This window comes from Meleagris gallopavo, chromosome 4 (assembly GCF_905368555.1).
Source record: "Meleagris gallopavo chromosome 4, MGAL_WU_HG_1.1, whole genome shotgun sequence".
Lineage (NCBI taxonomy): Eukaryota > Metazoa > Chordata > Aves > Galliformes > Phasianidae > Meleagris > Meleagris gallopavo.
The window spans coordinates 40,801,302-40,822,709 of NC_139407.1; the positions used below are offsets into that span (position 1 = coordinate 40,801,302).

Below are 21,408 nucleotides of genomic sequence, written 5' to 3' on the forward strand. Positions count from 1 at the left end.
AACATGCCCAATCTGCAGGTATCCCCTGACTGTTAAAACACCACAACCACACAGGAAGAAAAGAAGGAAGGGCATCTTACCCAGAAGAGCAGGGAGGGGTGGCAGTGTTCCTATTTTAATTAGTCCAAAAATTTTACCTCCGATGACAGCAAAAAAATAAAGACACAAAATTCCAAACAGGTTTCCACCCGGGAGACATTCAGGCCCAGTGATGGACCAAACCACAGCCCAAACCAGGACCACAGCGGCAACTGGAACAGGACAAGAAATATTAATATCTAATAATTTCTAATAAATAGAGAACCAATTTCAGTATTAGGTCACATTTCTTTTTCTGCTAAGGTACCATTAAATCTCAGAATAAAAGTTCTGTACCTTAAAAATCAGTTTAAAATTAAAAAATTAACACTTTGTTTAATATTTGACACTCCTTAAGCCTATGTTCTGATTTTACATATGCTGAGACACTTCAGAAAATGGTAACAGGAAAGTCATTAGGGACCAAAAAAGACTGAGTAAACATCAGGCCACTGTGGAAAGCATTTAACAGGTCCCAGACTTAAAGCAAAGATTTTCACCAGCACCATCTTGCATTTGTGCTATCCTCCTTCAGCTAAGTAAAAACTGCAGCAGGAACCTGCTGTGCCTGATATGTCTTTGAGCTGATGACTGCAGTTCTGTTCTTATTTCATTAACATATCATTTTTTGGCTAGATACGTTTGTGCCTCCCTGGGAAACAAAAATCTGAAGGTCATGTCTCTGGGCAGCCTAAGATAGTATAAATTAACACAAAAAAAACAAAGAGGGATAATAAAGAGGGAAAGGTCCTGAAAAGTATTACAAATATCTGAAAATATGATAAAATATGTGAAAATAGTATACTCAGTTTCCCAAATCTGTTCCTATACTAACACAACAAGAACAGGCATGAACAGACATAAGGGCAGAAGAGCGAAGCAGAAAAAAACTCATTGAATAAATTGCCCTTCTTGTAATCATATGAAAATGTATTGCATTTTCAGGGTGAATTTTCTGTATCTTATTTGAGGATGGTTGTAGACTGTTAGTTTTCCAAACATAATGCCTAAGAATCACAAGTGAGAGAGAATAGAGGCTGTAGAAGCAAAGCCACAAAAAATATCTTTTGTTTGGAAAAGCCTGAAATAGCTGGTTAGCTGGGCATTCTGTTCTGGGAGCTTAGAGTTCAGGGCAAATCTTAGATAGAATGAGTCAATTTTCCTTGGAGTTATGATTCTTGGCTTTGCAAGCCTAGGATATTAAGTACAGAAGAAGGCGTTACTGCAAAGTCTCATTTCTGGTGCCTTAATTCAACAGAAAGCCTTCTAGTTTGTAGAAAATGCACTCTCTTTATAACCGTCTAAATATATTCACACCAAAACCATGAGAATTAGGAAGTCTTTTCCCTCTACTGAGTTTAACTAAACATTTTGCATAGTCCTTTTCTTACTTACCATTTGTTACTATTCGAGACAGTAAACCCTGAGGAGGACAAGCAAATATTTGCCTCCATGTTCCTGCAGGTGCTGAAGACCCTGGTATTGGTTCTGGAGGCTGCTGAGCTGAGTTATTCAGTAGAGCAGTTTCTTCTGTTTGTATATTCCCATCAGTACCTTTGGCATCTACTGTAGACCCCTCCTAAATGAAAACAATGAAATTATCTCAGAAGTGGCTCAGTATGCATTTGCAGTGACATACAACATATCTGCAATCGGTCGCAATACTCTGGATGCATCCTGTCTACTGATGGACAACATTAACAACTGCTGACTACAAGAAAGATTAGAGCTTTGTATTGGATTTTGCATTTTCAGTCATAAGTCTGTTTTCATATAGCAGAAAGTTGTGCATATGAAGGACTGCAGGTCGTTCATTTATTTACTGTTTTTAAATCCATTTCTGTGAAAGCTCCTGTGCCTATGTGCAGAGCACTTGTTCAGCAACAACATCAGGGTATTTGATGAAAAAACATCATTAATGAATTGTGTCCAGTTTGTCTTGTGTGTGAGCCAAACATTAATCAACATTTTTCACAGTTCAATACGTTTCTGCTTCCACACTGGATTCTATAATAAAGTAACACTTAGCACCATCCAAGCACTATCTTTAATATAACTCATAACTAACTTCTACAACAAAGCCTTGAACCAAAACAATCAAACCCACTTGTGATTATACAAAAATGAAAGAAACAATGCAAGCATTACTCACATGATCCATAGTTGCAAGGCTCAAGCTGGTAAGTCGAGGTAGAGAAGAAGAAATGTTACCCTGGCAGATTCTTCCTTGAATAATGGTTTCTTGAGGCACAGAGTTTGTTAAAGCTGCTCTTTTATATTGATTCATCTACATACCCGAATCCATAAACAATATGCTTTTTTGACCATTTTTGGATATGCGACTCTCTTCATTTGAGGGTCCTTATTTTTAAGAAATTAATCATCTCTCTTCCTTTATAATTATTCATCTTTGTGCCAACCCGTTGTCATAGCATGGATATGGAACTCTTGTCCATGCTGCGGTTTGGCCCTCATCCAGTAGCAGTTCCACATTTCCCATTATTTTTCTGTCTTTTATATATATATATCTATATATCTATATATCTATATATCTTACTCATAGTCACAGTTGGAACATCAAATCCTGTGAGCTTTCAAGCATGGGATTACTCAGTTTCCTATCCTGTGATCACCAGCTTCCCATATATATACGGATACACCACAAAGTACTTATCTTCACAGTCAGTATCAAATGCTTATCTAACTTAACACAGTTTTAAAAACAGAATGTTTGTTTATTATGACAGATTCTCACAGAGGAAATTTCTCTCTGCGTTCTGTTCAGAATTTTGACAGATTCAGCAAGAAAAGGGAAAGAGGAAGATTCTTCTAAATAAAGCTGCAATTTGAAATGGTAATTAATTACCTCACTTTTCTCATGCATGGGAATCATGCCATTTCTCTCACATACTGATGGTTCAGAATCTTCATTCACCGTATCTTCCTTCACCATTGCGGCAAAGCTAATGAATGCAACAGAGGTAGAAAACTTAAGAGAAACAAGTAATAGCATTTTCCAGAAGCAATGCTTTCCTGTAATATTATACTAATATTAATGTGAAAAAGCTCTCAGAGCCCCTACTTGGAATTTAACATACTTTGCACGCCTGCCTATGCTATATATAAGACAAAACACAGAAGCTAATAAAAAAATAGTATTATGTTTGCAAAGTCAAGCACTAAAAAAAATGTAAGTTTTAGAATCACTGCGTTTTGCGCAAACATATTGTGTACTCTGTGAGAGTATGGCTGTAATACACATCTATATATTTATGTCTTCTGTAAGAACAAGAGAAAAGTCATTTACTGCCAATACCTCTTGCCAGGACCACAAGCTCGGAAAGTGTCACAAAACGTGTGTACGTGGTAAGGCAAGTGACCATTTCATACAAATAGTAAGTGTAGTTTCTACAGCATACACACAAGGGACACTTTCTTCCCAGCTAAAAATCTGATCAGATTCTACTTGATTTTTAGTGAAATTTTCAAGGAGATAGTTCTGTTAGACATCACCATTCAAATACACTGATTGAGTATCTCAGAAACAGAAAATGTTTGCTTGACTAGAGATCTAAAATACACCCAACTTATACTTGGGCAAGACTAAGAAAACATAGCTCTTTGTTACTGCCCGTAAGCCACAGAGATCATTCTTAAGAGAGTGGAAAAGAAAATTGTCAAGTTGAATGCAGGTAATCATCATTGTATTTGCTCTAACTGGTCCATTTTTACTTTATGTCAATGTACTAAATGTTTTGCATGTGTGTGTGCGAAAATTTACTACAATTCCACAAGTCTGGGTCAGTAAGAGTTACATGCACAAGACTTGCTCACATTATTTGTCAGAGTAACTCCACAGCAGTGGTAACAGTACTTTTCCTAAAGTCCGCTTCTCAGGGCCCATAAGCTACTCAAGTTGTGCCAGAACATTTGAGCCAAAAAATTCCCTCCTTGCTGAATTGCTGGAAGCAAGTCAGAGACCTGATTCTCACAATTATCAAGCCTTCAGTTTATAATATCTTTGAGATCTGCAAAAGATTGATGCCTTGAACAAAGACAGGGGCTATTTTAACACTTGGTTAATTTTGTTTGAGCTGTTCTGGTATGAAACTGGCTTGAGACACAGCTAAGACATAGAGAAAGAATACAGGACAGTTTCAATGTGTTCTAGTGTAATGGTTTTGTTATCTCTCCCCACGGTATTTGTACGTCACTTTAATTTGGAAAGACATGTGTGTGCTGGAAGGGTAATGGATAATATAGATTGTTCTCATCCATATTTGCATAGGTGATGATCCTAGTTCTTGGGGTCAGGCACCTGTTGACATGAAATACATTGATATGCACGAGGAAGAGGAGCCCACCTCCCAACAACTTCGGGGCCAGCACGCACTGTTTACAGCAGAGTAAGGAAAAGAAAAGACTGCAAAAGGAAATCTGCTTAGCAGGGATTTTTCCAAGGTAGGAATTAATGTCTCGGACAGCGTGAGCCTGCCCTTGTTTGTTGTGTGACAGACCTTCAGCCTTGTTTTTGTTTTATAAATTTCCTCCAGACAGATTTCTTTGCAAATAAAATCAGATGGACCGAAGAAAGGTGGAGCAGAATTCATACTCCATTGTTAAGGCCCACACTGTGGAAACTGGAAACCAGCCAGTAACGTGCTTATTTCACTACAGCGCTCTGAAATATACCTCCCTTGGCATAAAAGAAGAAAAGCTTTTTTATTACAGTTGTTGTTAGACACTCTCATTTTACTTGATTTGAATAGGAAGAAATTAAAAAGAGAGGAAAAGCGAAGATGACTGACGGTCAGCATGTGCTTGCCGGTATTTTTAGCTGTATCGCCCTGGTGACTGTCAACACTATTCTGTGCACGCACACGAAGTGCCGCAAGCTCCGCCAAGAGCCACTAACGGCCAGCGTTAAAGCAAGGCGTCAGCCCCACGCACCCGTCAACCAGAAGGCGTAAGCACACCCTGATGCAACGTCTTTCCCCGCCTCCCCAGCCCGCTTCCTCCCTGCGCGGCTCCCACCTCTTCTCCCGCAGTCTGGACTTACCTGTGGAACGGCGGGAATCAGAGAGATCCCATATCCCCGTGCAGCCTCTCCAACACGCCGAGATGGCGATGCGCTCAACCACGCCCGGCAGCAGGAGCAGCCCGGTGCCAGCTCTGGCTCCTCCTCCCCTGCCGCTAGCGCAGCACGATCCCTCCTCTATCCACAGTTGCAGCAGGCAGGCTGCAAAACCGTCCCGCTGCAGCCAGGAAGGACCCGAAAGGCTTGCCGGGTGCCATCTTCTCCTCCCGTGCCGCGCACACCAGGTGGCAGCTTTGCTTCAGCCGTGGTCCAGCCCCGAGCCTACAGCGCGGGAAAAGAAGGGGAGGAATTGCATGGGGGAGGGCAAGAGAATCAAAGTGTTTGCACGTCCGCGGTGCTACCGTAAAAACATTCGTTTCGTAAAGATGCATCAAATGCATCCGTCTCATCTGTGAGCGCACCTGGGGAAAGAGACAGGCCTTCTTCCTTCCTGGCGCTGAGTCACGCACTCTCACACCGGACTGTGTGAAAGTGGCTTCGATTGCAGCACATTGCTACTCAACTCCCAGCAGCATTACATAGAACTAGGCTGACAACAAATCTGGTTTCAGGTTTTTTTTGGACCAGATTAAATTTTCCAGGACTCCAAGTGAGGGATTTAAACACCTACCTCTCCCAAAGAGAAAATGACCTAAAATTTGGAGTCATGATCTTCCTTATCATGTGAATGAGGTAGCAGAAGAAACAAGATTTCCCAGTTCCATACAAACAACTCAGGGAACAGAGAGGTCACACTAGAGTATTAGAAAGCATTATCTTTTAATAATGCCAGTAAGCCTGCTTGAAAACACTCAAGACGTTGAGGCACATTTCAGACTTTTGGCTGTTAACACAATCATGCAACACACACACACCACTAACAAGGCAAGAGACAGCAATCTCTCTTGGTGTTGTTATTGCTGTTTTTGACAACCAGCTTCACTGAAAAATGCCTCTATCTGTGCTTTCAGTGGAATGTAGAAAGTGGATGCTATTTCCTTTTGTTGCGGGAGCGTTTTGTCTAAACAACATTTTTGAGTAGTGTCAGCGTATTACAATCACCAGTGAGCTTAGAAATACTATCTGTTAACTATATGCAGTAAGTAATTTATAATGATGAATGAGAGAATTTTCATTTTCAAAATAGCACAAGCTTCCTGTGTTGCTACAAGTGTGGAGATCCCCTTCCCAAGGTAAGCCTTCTATAACACCTACAGAAGGAGGTCTTTGGCCTTCATCGTAACCTCTGCAAACACTGAAACAGTATCCTGTTGGCCTGAACTTTCAACTTTTGACTTTACATCAGAGAGCATTGGTGGAGCCGTTTTGGATAACTTTGGATTTTTGCTCCAACTTCATCCTGCTTGGCTGCTGAGGTCACTTGAATGAAATTCCAGAGAATATAACTCAAAATCCCACAGACAAACTATGCAGGATTGGAACATTCCCACTACAGTTAAAGCTAAGAGCTAAAGTCCATAACCAGTCTGAGGAAGCAGGCTCCACAATACTTCTCATTTTAAATCTGTAAGCAAACACACAAATTGTACAAACAAGAAGGCTGATTTAAACCAGATATGTTATCTTTGAAATAAAATAATTTTTATTAATGTCTTACCGAATACTGAAGAACTCCAATCATTTAAAAATGTGTCACTGTTACAGAAATGAGTATATGTTTTTCCCACTTTTTAATGACCAATAATACTCAGTAGCATTTATCTCTTAATTCTTCCCCTATATACATATGAATTTCATACATATTTTTCGTAGATATGAAAAAAAGAAATATAGCTTCATTCACAAACAAAAAGCCATAATTACAGGAATTCAGCCCATGTCATTCATGTCAATTCTAACATTGTGTTAGTGTAACAGATAGTTCTGGAATTCAGATTATTCATTGCCTTAGGTCTTTGGTCATGCTTTTTTTTTTTTTTCTTCTCAGTATGATTCTTTACCATGGCAGGTTTCTGATTTGTAAATCAAAGCTTCAGTGTGCTACTAGGATAAAAATTATCAATACAAACTCTTGTAGAAACAGTCACTTTGAGAGAAATTTAGTTTTAATTTTTAGCAAGAAGTATATTTGTGTCTGATACCCAAGCAATGGAATATCTAAGCATAGAACCTAATCTGTAGAATTGATAATATTTGTCCTGTATTGGTACATTCACTAGTAAATCCTTCTGGGAGAGGAACATATTTGTTCTATTTTAAGTGGTAAAAATCCCACTCCTTTTGCTTCTACACCTGAAGTAAAATATATTCTGGAAGATTCACACGTGTATCTAAGAACACCGCTTACACGTATACACGTCTATCAGAGTGATATTCTTGAATAGTGCTTTCTGCCCATGAAAAATAAAAGAAACAGTTAAAATATTTTGAAGACTATTTTAAAAGTGAGTTATGCCATTAATGAAACAGTTTGGGCCTCAGTTTCTCCTCAGTAAGACCTCTTTAGTACTAGTAAATGTATTAATTTTGAAACTGACTGCGAAACTACCTGATTCTGTAAGGCTTACAGCATGCGGAGAGCATAGTCTTTTAACAGCATTATAACAATTTATCTTCTACCATCTCTGCTTTACAAAGACAATGTCTATAATCTTCATATGCCTAAACAAAAAAACACTGTGGAACCACAAGGCAGCCAGTTGTACTGCTTCTAATGGTCATAGCTTTTTGGGCTATGACTTGTTCAAAATTTCAACAGTCTAACTTGTCCAGTATATGGGAAAATGGATATTGTAGTTGCAGAAAACAGTTGTGCATGTACACTAATTCCTTATGTGCAGGAATTTCTTCTGCCCATACACTATATATCCAAACAGCCTCTGACAGTCTTGTACCTTCTACTCTGGATGTCAGGTCAGATTCTTTTCAACAGTCCAACACAAACTATTTTTCTATAGTCATTACTGTTTTCAAAAACCATTTTGCTAATGATAGAAGTGAGCAGAAACGAAAGTCTGCAAAGCAGGATGGATTTTCAGGTATAATTTGCAAGATCTAGTGTGTTCTCTTAAAGTAAATGTCTGTCATGAGTAACAAAATCATTTCAACCTTCACATATACCACTTCTGCTTTCTTCTGTTGTTTAAAATAAACATTAAATTTGATAACTTTTTGGCTGCTTTAAAAGTAGTCTGTTTTCTCTGGATAGTCTCTTAATGCTGGTAAGAATTGTGAATGTTTAAATTCTAAATATTTTCCAGGTTGAGAATAACGATGGCATTAATTCCTTTCATTTAGATTTGCTTAAAACAAGACTGATTATAGAATGAGATCGCACAACCATAGAAATGCACCAAATTTGTTCTAGGTTACATCCTGTAAGTGATTTAAAACTTTGAAAACTCTTAACTGAGAAACATGATCTTCACTTTTTGCCTTTCATTGTATGGATTTCCATCTACAGGTAGAGTTGATCACAAGCTCCATCCTCCATCAATGACAACTTCATTGCCAGTCATGTAGGCAGACTGAAATTACACAGAATATAGTATTTTTTTAAATGCTATTTTTTTTTCACAATACTTTTTTTTTTTAATAAATATTAAAAGCATACACTTTTTCCTACTTTTTTTTTTTTTTAAATAAGCTTAGAAACAGAAGCCTTTTGGCTAACTCAAGGGAGTGCAACAGAAGTAGTATTAAAGGCATTAAGACTAAAATACATCCTGAATGGGCAAATTCACATATGCTAGTCTTCACAGGTTTCACCTCGAGGAATAATGTTTTACACTATGATGTTATTAGCTCCATTCAGCTGAGCGAAATATGACTTAGGTCAACCAGTAAGGGGACCTAAATGAAAATTTAGATGATTTAGAATAATGAGGTAAAGAACTGAGCTGGAGACATCCTTTTCTGAAACATATTGCAAAACTGGAATTCTGTTTACACAAGTTTGAAAACCATGTGATCAGACTGGAAAATTAGTAGCTTTACAGAAACACTGTTTGAGAACACTAGAAAGAAGATGAAAAGATTATGATAGATGGAAACATCAAGAGTGAATTAATTGCATTAAAATTATTCTGCTGTGCCCAGCAGGACTGCTGGGCAAGTTCATTGGAACCCAGTTCAGTATTAGATCCATTGTGAATGTATAACATCTGAAATAAGCTTGATATGTGTTCATTATTATTAATGGTATTTGCAGTGAACATTTAGAGTTTGGTCTATAAAAACCTCAGTTGCTCTATTGCTTTCCTTAAGCCAAAATGGCAGGCTTAAACATAGCATTAGACCTCTTAGCTCAGATCTCTCTCTCATGGGTCTGCACAAATATTCTCTCTTGCTTACTGCAAGCAGGTAATGACAGTACTAATTCTACTTCCTTAGAAAAATATCTAACTGCAGCGCAAACAGAATAACTTGCAAGAGCAGACAAGCCCATTTCTTCTATGATTCAGAATGATCTGAGGTCAGTCAGCTTTCTCAAATTTCAGGGAAAAAAACCTGACTATGGCACCAAGTTTATAATGCCTGAATCACTGTCAACATTCAGAGTAATTTTTGTATCATAAGTTTTACTCAGTAAAGGTTTGGGGGCTGTTGTTGTTTTGTTTGTTTTTTTTTTCTTTGGGGTGGGGGGTAATAATCAAGCTCATAGAGGATACAAGCCCTCCTAGAAAAAATTCTCTCTACTGAGAAGAGGCAAAATAAATTGCAATTGTGACAGGAAGTGTTATTGTTCCATACTTACTTCCTCAGAAGCCAAGTACACAAAGAGATGGGCCACTTCTTCAGCAGTAGCCATCCTGCCAATCCTCTGTCTGGCTAGGAAATCTTTCAGTGCCTAGATATATAAAAGCATTTGGTATATTGAAAATTTTAAATAATTATTTTAATCCAATTAGCATGTGATGTGTACAAAGCAATACTGGAAGCAAGCCATACGTTATAATTTTTAGCTTACTGGCTAGGGAGTATATGCTAGAAGAAGTTAGAATGCTCGCTGTTGTACAGATTTCACGGACCTAAACTTCTAGTTGCAGAATAAAGCCACTGAAGCCCTTCCTCTTTGGTGGATGATATTCCCAGACCCTTCAAATGAGTCCTCAGTCATTGAATTAGTACAATTAAAGATGCCAATTAATTTTTAAACACATAGGTCAGAGTGCCCTTTCTATCATTGTTTTGCACTGGTCTGTATTTACTGAGCAACAGTGTCCTTCCAAGGCATTTTAAATCTCCCATCCTCAGCAGAAATTCACCAAACTATCAAAGACAATACTACTGTTATATTATCCTTGGTACTCTAAGATATGGAATTTTCTTCAGTTTGAGGAGTGCTGTGGGTTTGTTTTAGTTATTGGAAAGGAAAAAAGAAGGATAAACGTTGTTACATGAACAAACTAATTAATTGCTTGCTCATGATATAGGCTGGTTTGTTTAGCAATAGAGATCAGTATATTCGTTTAAGAACTGATACATTAATTTTGTAAAAGGAATCCGTGAATGCTAGTTCTGTAACTTCCCATTTCAACTTTGCTTGGTGTGTAAACAGCCTTGTTTTTCTCAGCCTTTGTGAACAGCCTTGTTTAAAAACTGTCTGGATGTGGTGCTGCGAAAGACAACTTTTTTTTTTTTTTTTTTTTTTTTTTTTTTTTTTTAGGGACATGATTTAGCAGTGGGTTGTTAAAGAGTTAGGGTAGTATGGTTAGGTTGAGGTTGGACTTGATGATCTTTAAGGTCTTTTCCAACCTGAGCAATTCTATGATTCTATGATTCCCTCAATGGTTCTGCTTCATGAGAAGCCCTGGAGACATAATAGACTACTTCTATCTTTGCACCCATCAGGTACAAGAATTTATTCCTCAGATTTCTCTCATTTTTTTGGACTAGTGCATACTAACATAGAAAGTTGTTCATTATAGGCTAACAAGGAATGGAAATTTGGCAAGTTGGGGAAAAACTGCTAAGTTCAGCCAAAAGTCTCTGTGATGAAGCTGATGATGGAAAAATGAGAGAGAGTGGTCGAAAACCACTGGAGGCTGCTACCATACATGCCCAGAGGGATATTAGCATATATTAATATATTACTGGTGGACAACAGGTTGGCCATGAGCCAGCAGTGTGCCCTTGTGGCCAAAAAAGCCAATGGCATTCTGGGGTGCATTAAAAAGAGCATGGCCAGCAGGTCAAGGGAGGTGATCCTCCCCCTCTACTCTGCCCTGGTAAGGTCTCATCTGGAGTACTGTGTCCAGTTCTGGGCTCCCCAGTACAAAAAAGACAGAGATCTCTTGGAAAGAGTCCAGCGGAGGGCCACAAAGATGGTGAAGGGCCTGGAGCATCTCCCCTATGAAGAAAGGCTGAGTGAACTGGGTCTGTTTAGCCTTGAGAAAAGACGACTGATCCAGGTTTATAAATATCTGAGGCGTGGGGGCAGAGCAGCGAGGCCAGACTCTTTTCAGCAGTGTGTGGAGACAGGACAAGGGGAAATGGCCAGAAACTGCAGCATAGGAATTTCCGCACAAATGTGCGCAAGAACTTCTTCACAGTGAGGGTGATGGAGCGCTGGAACAGGCTGCCCAGGGGGGTTGTGGAGTCTCCTTCACTGGAGATATTCAGGACCCGCCTGGACACCTACTTGTGCGACCTGGTGTAGGGAGTCTGCTTTGGCAGGGGGGTTGGACTTGCTCTCTGGAGGTCCCTTCCAACCCCTGTGATTCTGTGATTATTGAAAAAAATGAATAGGTATGGAAATGTACTGTTTATGTATGTCTTAACTGTTTGAACGTAGAACTTGAACTCTGAGAGTGCACTCGTTTTGTCAAGTCATCTGGTACACATCATGAGGAATAAAGGAATGCCACTTTCTAACACCATATTAGAGTTCAAGAGTTTTCTTCCCAAATATCGAATGACACTCACCTGGTCTGGGTTAGATTGGGCTTTGATTCTTTCCTGTAAAGATGGTGTGTCAACAGTTCCTAAGCAAAAATTGTAATTTCAAAAGTTAAAGCTCAACTTCATCAGCAATCGTAACAAGAAGTACAGTTCATGGGTTCCATTTGTATATCATAATACTGATGTGTAACATCATAACAGAATTCAGGAAAAAGACTGCAAAACTAACTATGTAATCTAGGAGCCTAAATTTCAATAGAAGATAAGACTTGAGAATTACATTCAATACTTTTCAGATGTTTGAAAAATAGCTAGCCTGCTACATAGGCACCCCCTGCTTCTAACTTGAGAAATATAGGGTTAACAATAAGCCTCAAAATACTGTGTAATCTGTATATAATGTGCATGTGCTGGTTTAGCAAATTAAATTTTTTTAATTATAAAATAACAAGATTTCTATTTTGAGAGTCAGAAATGTTAACATACGTCCTTTTTTTCCCCCCTTAGTTTCTTGTAACAATGGTTGCTGCTTACAAATCTATTTTTTGTTAATAATGTCCAATCATATTATGCTGTATACCTTTTATCATCCACTTGTATTAACAATATACTGTAACAATACTTACCAGGACATACACAGTTGCATCTGATCCCTTGTTCAATGAAATCAGCAGCCACAGACTTTGTTAGACCAATAACTGCTGCCTTGGAAGTACTATATACACATCTGTTCACAACTCCTAACAGAAGGTCAGTATGAAGGCAGCACAGAAACAAAACAAAGTCAAAAAAGAACAGAGAAGTTTATTCAATATGCATCAGCTTCTGGACTCCAGTGTTTCTTTAGCTTGCCCTTATGGAGAAGCTATGCTAACTAGAATGCCAACTGCCAGAATTCTACTCAGGCATACACCAGAATAAAGCACAGGATTCTTCAATAACAGGAATCTGGGGAGTAGTCCAGAAAAAGTAACATTGCAAGCATACAAAGGTTCATGAAGAGCAGTCTCTCCTCTTTAAGCCATCATTAGTTTTCATTGTAGTTATGATATGTAGTATTGCTTATTGATTCATTGTTTCTCTGAGGAACAAAAATAGCAAGAAATCACTGAACAGATCTCTTTTTTCAGTTATTACATACTGATAAAAAAGATGCTACAAAACTTTCATAATAGATTCAAAAGCTCATAGGCCAAGATTTGAGCGTTTCTGAAGCTGCCCATGTGTTGATATACATATTTTTTTTGTTCTTGCATCCCTCCCACATTTGCCAACATCCTCTAAATTAAGAGCAGTGCAATATTTGTTGTTCTTACAATTTTCTCACCTGCCACTCCCCCAAATATTATTATGTAGCTTTTCAGCTTTTTTTCTTAAGTTTTTATACATGTCACTGCAAATTATTATTACTGTTTTTAAGAAGCCTGAAGACTTTTTCATAGTACCAGTGTGCGCTTGCAGTATCACTTCACTGCCCTCATGTGTGAGCAGAAAGTCAGATTTGCTCACTTCAGCTGCCCTAGGGAGTACTACGTACTAGGGAAAAAAAAAAAAACAAACAAGCATGAGGGTCTTTATTGTAGATCATTAGAATGCAAAAAATCAAAGCAAACACCTAGGCAACCTGAATAGAAGCAACCTGCACTGAACAGAGATAACAAGCATCAGATCCAACACTGTAGCAAACCTTCCTTTATCAGGAGGCCCTGATAAAGGTTGTTATAAACCTTTGTTTTGATCACAAAACTTCATCTACAACAAACAAACCAGTATCATCCACCTCCTTTTACAGCGAAACTGTAATTAAGAGCAACCCATTCTGTGTGCTGACTGTGGAATTACTACTGTACATAATTTAACTAGAGCGTGCTTCATCAGGAATACACACAAAGGATCAAAATCAAGGGCATTTGTTATATATATAAAAAGGTTTTCTTAAGAATGGATATACAAATTTTTACAGAACACAGTGTCAACATGATATCTTAAGACTGATTTATATAAGAATCACTCTAGAAAGCCACTCACCTTTAATGCTGGATGCCACAGAAGACATATTTATAATATTTCCAGATTTCTGTTTAATCATCTGCAAAAGAACATTTACATCATTCAAACTGTTTTGTTATTTGCAGGCCTATCAGAATAGCCAATAGCACCAGAGTAGTCCTATATACAATTGAAATGTAAGATAATGAGTCATAGGCATGAATACGTGTTCATTTCTTTTTGATTTGTTAACTGAAGTAATAAAACAGATTCTGAAATTGTCACTGCGTACTCTTGCCCACCCTAGGGTTTACCACCCAACTAATTGACAGGATTATTGAAGTGACACAACTGTAGCTTATCTTGTTCCAATTCACGTAAGACAGAGTGGCTAAGACTCGAAAACAACAAAAAGAGAAAACAACAAAAAGAGAAAACAACAAAAAGAGAAAACAACAAAAAGAGAAAACAACAAAAAGAGAAAACAACAAAAAGAGAAAACAACAAAAAGAGAAAACAACAAAAAGAGAAAACAACAAAAAGAGAAAACAACAAAAAGAGAAAACCTTTTAAGTGTGCTTGTGTTATAACCTTTTTAGACATCTCAAAACATGAAGTGTCTAAAGCTGTTATAAACAACCTTTGGAAATGAAGGTCAACTAATAAAAGCAAGGACTGGTCACAGCTACCTCCGTTGGCCTTTGCATTTACAGAAAAAGTTGCACAACTGTATGCTTATCTCAAATTGCAGCCTGTGACAAGCAGGAATGACTTAAAACTGTCATATTTAATTGCAACGCAGCAGAGAGCAACAAAGCCTTACTTTAGGAAGGAATGTCTTGATCATTAGATACATGCTGCGAACATTGAGGTTCATAGCAAAGTTCCAGTCTCGTTCTTCACAATCCAGAATGGTCCCATGATGAACAAACCTGGAATAAGTACATGACTACTGTGGAAGGTTTACACTTCTATGGCTTTTTATGCACATTCTGCCATTACCATTTTGTAGTATCCTTCCAATCCTGAAAAAGCAGAGACAAGAGCCCTTTTGAAGGAAGCAACAGTTTTTCATCTAATGAGTATCAGGGACACAAGGCAGACCCAGTGAGCAATAAAACATTTGCCAATACGGAAATTAAAACACAAATACATATTTAAAAAAAGTGTTGTTAATCCACTGACTTTGCTCACTGTTGCAGGAGGAAGGCTAAATCCAACAGTATAGGGCATCCTCAGAATAGTGAAAATAAGTTCCAGAGCTGTTGTATCTTGGCCTGAGTAACATGGCTGTACACAAAAAGTTCAGTTTTGATGAAAATACATATTAAAGATGCATTAGAACAACAACAAAAAAAATGGATTTGGATAAAAGAAAGTAGTTCTGGAGCATAGGAAAAGCTGAAAAAAGTAGTATGAAATAGAAGATGGTTACCCTGCAATATTACAGAGGACATCTATCCTTTCAATCTCCTCTGCCAGCTCTTCTATCTGTTGCCTTTTGGTGACATCCAGAACCCGTATTTGAATGCCTAGAAAAACACGGTTTTAGTTTAATTGGTTTTGGCTAAGAATTAGTACTTTAATTTTCTCAAGTGCTGAGGACATTGTACCTCCCATTCAAGTCAGTAGCTTGCTAGGAACAGACCCCTCTCAGTGGTAAGCAAGACATGGAGACTTACTGAAAGCTACACTTCATTTGTGCAATGCTTAAAACAGGAATGGACAGCAGGGCATGGTGTTCGAGATTTCAGAAAGGAATTAAAAATACATTAACTGACTTAATGGCCATATAGTATCACACAAACAAATAAGCTAATGTAATTTGCCATAAAAATCGCTTTCTCCTATAAATCTGAATTCCATTCCACTATATTCTCAAGCTAGGCAACTACAAAACTTGTATAATCATAACAAGTTTTCATGCCCACTGTTATCAAATTTTTATTACTTGGAACTAGTTACATGTCTCACAATCACATTACCCTCTGTATACATGTAGTTCACGATACTATGAAACAGATTAATATTATTTAATTAATGAGGTAAAACAATTTCATATAAGTCAGATAACTTTGGCAAATGACACAGCTATCAAAATAGAAACACAGAAAGTGCAGCAAACTGATGGCTTCTTCTATGAAAGGTAGTTAAAATACACATGCTTACGATTTGGTAACCGTTTACTTATAATCAAACAAACTGCTTGAAAACTTATTGTTTTTCACTATAAACTTTGGCTTATTACAGCCTCTTAAATACACAAACTTCTCATCCAGCAGAAATCAGAATGAGCATAAAAGGAGGAGTACCACAGTACACTGCAGTAGTAGGTACAGTTAGGCTCCCAGGGCTCTATGACTTGCTGCAGCATGGCCATGGCATACCCTGCATCTAGGATTAAGAGACATCTGGTGCAGAATGCTCGAGCTCCAAAAGATTTTTAAAAAAACAAACAAAAACATCCACCACCCACAATTTATTCACGTGCAGGCAGCGGTGACCTACAGTCTAATAGAAGTCTACAATTACCTATTGTGAGGATGTAAAGCAGAGGCAGAGTTTTCAGAAGTCCACAGAAGGGTGAAAGGCAAAATAAAGAATTTGGGAAGTCTGACTGAATGCAGAGAGTGGTGTGGAGTTTATCTTTTTTGCTTCTTATGGATTGTTAGTTTAAAAACATGAGGTCAGTCATGCTGGAATAGAAGCCGACAGAGGTTGGGAAATTTCCAGCTGAGTGGCCCTGAGTAACCTGCTCCAATCAGACTTGCTTTGTGTAAGAAGTAGGTCTTAATAACCTCCAGGGGTCTCATCCAGCCTACACCTGTGTTTTTGAAGCAAACTGATGAGTCCATAAACATGCTTGACTTGCTTTGGTTAAATGATACAGACGCTTCTGAAGAGATTTGTGTATGATGATGTAATTAGTAAGACTACAGGCTAGTGATTAACATAGGCAGTAGAATTACCTCTTCTGGACATGATTCAAAGATCACAATGTGCCAAATCTTGAAGAAAGAGTTTAACTAATCGCAAGCCAAGTGGATGGAAACGGCTGCAAGTGTATGGAAAAATCGCTTTCTTTCCTTCTGAGTACACACTAGCAGAGGGAAAGCAAAGTGCACTTCAAATTGTAACACTTCCCTAAGTATGCTCAAAATGAACTGGTGAAGTCCCAAATTTCTTGAAGAATTACAGCAATACTGCTTGCAGTGAACTCCAGTCAGAGAAGGCCAACATTCACATTAAAAGCTGTACCAGATAAGCGTTTTTGTTTATTTTGCTGTCACACTGTAATAGGAATTCATGAAGTTGACACCCAGTGATAACTGTCCTCCATCACCTTAAGTTAGAAGCACTTTCAGTTGTGAAATATAATTTTCTTTCTTTCTTTCTTTCAAGAAAGAATAACTTTTTAATAGTGTCCCACTATTTGTACATCTCTTGTAATTAAAAAACGTAGCTACTGAAAAATCTTTTCCTTGAAGCAGGTGTTTGTGATATGAACTGGAAAGCACCTTTCAAGCCTGAGCATTTATACAGATAAAATAAGCTCACTGATTGATGTTATTAGTTTGCAAAGATATGCCAATTCCTATTAGGCAGTTATCTTCTAAATGCTTTCCTTGCTGAGTATGGACCAGGGAAATGCAAGGCACTAAATCTATTTGTATAGCTGGAGATGAGTTCTTATAATCAGGGAAAAGCATTCCATATTTTTCATATGATAGTTTTGACAGTCACTCCAGTAATCTTAAAAATAAATGAACAAATAAATAGAAGTAACAAAGCATTCTGGGAAGAGAAAATCAACTGCTTCTCTGACACAAGAAACACAAGATTCCACACTCCTAGAATATTCTGTCTGAAACACTGGTAATTGAAGCATTTTACATGTAATCTCTGCCATTTTACACTACAGACTAAAGTAATGACAATATCTAAACGATTACTCTCCATGTTTTCCATGCTTTTCTGGCCAGCCTACAATATTTACTATATTTGAACTAATGCCTACAGTAGATGATTTACCTGGATGCTTCTCCAGTTCTTGCAGCTTAGTCTTATTGATGTCTGTAGCAATGACTTTGGCTCCTTCTTTAGCAAAAGCCTGAAGAATACAATAAGAGATGTAGTTTGTTTTTAGATATCCCATATTTTACAAGAAAATCTGTTCTCCTCTCATTTGGTTTTGGTTTGAAATAAAAGTTGACTGAAGGCAGCTAATCTCCCCCTACTCATTCTAGGCAAGCAAGGACATTAATGGACATTGATTACTAAACATCCTGGGGACAACTAAAAAACTATATGTTATGAGAGATTTATGTTCTTTTCTATGAAATAAGAAATCCATAAATAAAGCACGAAAGCAGTAACCAAACTAAGACAATGGGTATTATAGCCCTTAGTAACTGCATGTGCACTAGCGAGCACATTACAAACACCTTAGGCTAAAATTATGTCTGATTTCTTATATTTGGTAGGTGAAGACAAATCAAGAGGAATGACATAGCATGAACTTCTTTAGGATCCTTTACATCCAAATCATTGGAACAGAGTAATAGTCAAAAGAAACACAACTTCCATTTGATATTTTAACCAGACATATTCTTTCATTTCCTGATGTTCCCCTCAAAAATCCATTCTGTCTGCATACAGAGCAACCTCCATTCCATAGTCTCTGACAGTAACCCCCAGTCTTCAAAATAAGTGTTTCAAACACAATCTAAGAGGATAGTAGGATTAAATGTGCTAGTCCTCTGTGACTTGTAGGGTATTGGCGAAAGGAAATCACCAGTAAAGTGACCTACTCTTTAGACCATGTTTTTAATGCAAGTGGTGAAAATGAACATTTTCATGCATTCTTAACTGTATGTGTGACAAAATAATCTTGCAAAATTCCTGCTTACAGGGGCTTTTCAGGGCTTGTTGATTAAATTATGCAGATATTGAGATAACCCCGCTAGTTTCTGTCTACTGAGGAAGAAGGAAATGGCAAAGGCAGAACTTGTCAAAAGCAATAGTCAACAAGAAAAAAGAAAAAATAATAATAAAAAAAAATCAATAAATATTTTTAATTTTATTTTAACAATAACAAAGACATTTAAAAGGGTTTCTCTTACTTTCAGAAATTTGAACAGCAGCAAGCATATGTAATACAGTACGTTAACTATATTGTTCCCTGACTTTTTCAGTAAGTAGTTCTGGCTTCATCTATAGTTTATTAATTTAAGAACTTGTTTGGTGCAGATGTTGTTGCACACGCTAGCATCAGACTAGCTTAGGTACAGGAGAACAAATTTTATCTAACTCACGATAGCAGTGGCTTTTCCAATCCCTTGTGCTGCAGCAGACAGAAGTATTACTTTCCCATCCAGCCGCCCCATACTGCTGGCCTGCGCAAACAGAAAATGTGACAGTCGAATACAAAGTGAGTCAATATCACACTCTCGGAATCAAGTGCAAATTCATTCCATAAACCAAAACACAATTCAGAGCATCTATACTATCAAGTCATAAAGCACTCTTCTGGGCCTCTGAGTCAGCCAAGGTTCTGAGGGTGCACTACCTCAGTCTTGCATTTGCAATGACCAAAATGCATTTGAGCTCAAAAGCCAAACTCTATTTTTATCAGACTCAAAACTTCATTTAAACAAGGAAAAAAAAAAAAAGAATAATGAGACAGAAGTAAAATAGCTTGTAATCTAGCATCTCCACTGCACACTGTATTCTTAGAATGCAGGTCTCTTCTATTTCTCTCAGACTACTATATTCAACTTACTAGATGGCAACACAATTTGCACAATACCCTCTAGGACTCTGTGAAATGCATTTTTTTTCCCCATCACCTGAGACTGGAATTATCTGCTTTGAATTTTCTTGAGGATCTCCCAACACAGAAGATTCTCAGCTCCACAGGGTAAGAGGATGAAGATAAATGAAAATCCCCCCTCACTTTTACCACATCATTTCACAATAGAGAACTACTAAAGATGCTTGGGGCAAAAGGTGTGGAAGATATTTTTTTATTATTATTTTTGAGTGCTGGATGACACAAATAACCTTCCAGAAGATTTCACCTTACTCAAGCTGTGAAAGCCAAAAGGCAAAGTGCAGTTTTCTTCTCTGCCTAGATAGATGCTTTCAAAGGAGTTATTATGTTTGAAGAAATGTAGTATATAACGGTGTAAATAAACAAGCAACTGAGCTTCTCTGTATAGCTATGAGTGTAGGAATGTGTCCCTAAACCCTTAAGTTTTTTAAATATAAGCACGAATCCAACATGCCGAGTACTTCATTTGCGTTGCATACAAACACTGTTATTTCCCCTACATTAGCAGCCAACAATATCACCTGGAAACAGTCAAATTCATTTGTTAGTTCAGTTTAGGTTTTTATGTCAGATTACATCAATTTTGATTTCAAATCTTTCTTTCCCAGAAGCTTTGCTTCCCTCCTCCCCCCTCAAAATTGAAGCAAAACTAATATATTTCTCCAAAGGTTACTGATTCAACAAAATGGATTTCTTTCTAAAGAACTTGACTAAAAAGTTCTTTCTGCTGTAATACAAAAAGCATTATCCCACTTGACTTAAAGCCAGCCTGACTTACAGACCATTTTTCAACCTAATTTTAGGATTTTGCTCGTAAAAGAATAACTGACACAATAAATCTAAAGAAAAAACAAACAAAAACAAAACCACCAAAACTGTCCACAATGTAAGCAATAACATGCATTTTTTTCTAATTAGGAGAAAGCACAACACCTTAGACATAATTTTTCAGGTTAGTAAAATGATGCATCTTAGGATGCCTCTGATGTATGCTATATCACTACATGAGATTGTGCCTGTGTTAGCATAATTTTTTCATTTTAGCATGTGAAGATTGCCAAGTTAAACAGAGTAAAATGTGACCATATATACAACTAGGTAGCACTAACTCTACAACGTATCGCACTTACTGCAAAAGTCCTAAGTATCTCAAAAGTTTGCTCAAAGCACTCAGTCAAGGCTGAGGAAACTCATTCTTTGCTGTTACACACATTTTCAGTACAAAAAAAAATAATAATAAAACAACCAACAACGATCAGCTGAAGTACTTCCTCAAATCACCCTACCATTTTAGATGCAAAATGCTTTATAAACACATTTTTGATCTGACAATGAGTTTTCATGAACATTTGACATACCAATTCGATGAAGCTTTTAAAACTAAAGATTAACATAGTCACTCACCAAAAGATCTCAGCCAGCTTGTTACGTGTAATGACCTTTGTAATAAAAAGGAAGTCTTATGATTTCTTTGCTGTGCTTGTTGGGAGTTGTAGTCTAACTGGTAAGTTTCTCTCCATGAGAGTAATTTCCTGTTGAAACATGAAGATGCTGCCATCTAGTGAAA

At 37.6% G+C, this 21,408-nt stretch overlaps 2 protein-coding genes and 1 long non-coding RNA gene across 4 annotated transcripts in view; 1 reads left to right on the top strand and 2 right to left on the bottom strand.

The window, feature by feature from the left end:
* Nucleotides 1-5,395, bottom strand: part of LOC100548087 (sodium/hydrogen exchanger 9B2) — a 17,762-nt gene extending 12,367 nt beyond the window's left edge. Inside the window, exons 1-4 of one of the 2 annotated variants that reach the window (XM_003205769.5) lie at nt 5,138-5,389; nt 2,945-3,041; nt 1,474-1,657; nt 81-251 (exon numbers count right to left, since the gene is read on the bottom strand). In XM_003205769.5, coding sequence (XP_003205817.2) covers nt 81-251; nt 1,474-1,657; nt 2,945-3,031 — 442 coding nt within the window. In that variant the 5' untranslated portion in view covers nt 3,032-3,041; nt 5,138-5,389. Of the gene's footprint in view, nt 1-80; nt 252-1,473; nt 1,658-2,944; nt 3,042-5,137 lie in introns of both variants that reach the window. The other variant, XM_031553125.2, reaches the window with a different exon arrangement.
* Nucleotides 4,364-7,385, top strand: LOC146544482 (uncharacterized). The gene is made up of 2 exons (XR_014883093.1): nt 4,364-4,539; nt 4,632-7,385. It is a non-coding gene; the product is annotated as an uncharacterized LOC146544482 (long non-coding RNA).
* On the bottom strand, nt 6,736-21,388 carry BDH2 (3-hydroxybutyrate dehydrogenase 2). Its single transcript, XM_003205765.5, has 10 exons — nt 21,246-21,388; nt 19,324-19,404; nt 18,041-18,119; nt 15,444-15,540; nt 14,832-14,940; nt 14,048-14,108; nt 12,646-12,759; nt 12,044-12,102; nt 9,873-9,965; nt 6,736-8,643 (listed from the first exon to the last, which is right to left on the bottom strand). The coding sequence occupies exons 2-10, from the start codon at nt 19,393-19,395 to the stop codon at nt 8,590-8,592; spliced, it is 738 nt and encodes a 245-aa protein (XP_003205813.1). The 5' UTR covers nt 19,396-19,404; nt 21,246-21,388; the 3' UTR covers nt 6,736-8,589.
* Nucleotides 21,389-21,408: the final 20 nt, after the last annotated feature.

What these genes read in the sequence shown, in the direction of transcription:
- BDH2 (XM_003205765.5), bottom strand. Translation starts at nt 19,395, where the DNA reads ATGGGGCGGCTGGATGGGAAAGTAATACTTCTGTCTGCTGCAGCACAA. An exon ending in TCAAGACATTCCTTCCTAAA is followed by an intron (nt 14,109 to 14,831) that starts GTAAGGCTTTGT and finishes GTTCTTTTGCAG; the next exon opens with ATGATTAAACAGAAATCTGG. An exon ending in TGTACTTGGCTTCTGAGGAA is followed by an intron (nt 8,644 to 9,872) that starts GTAAGTATGGAA and finishes GTGTAATTTCAG; the next exon opens with TCTGCCTACATGACTGGCAA.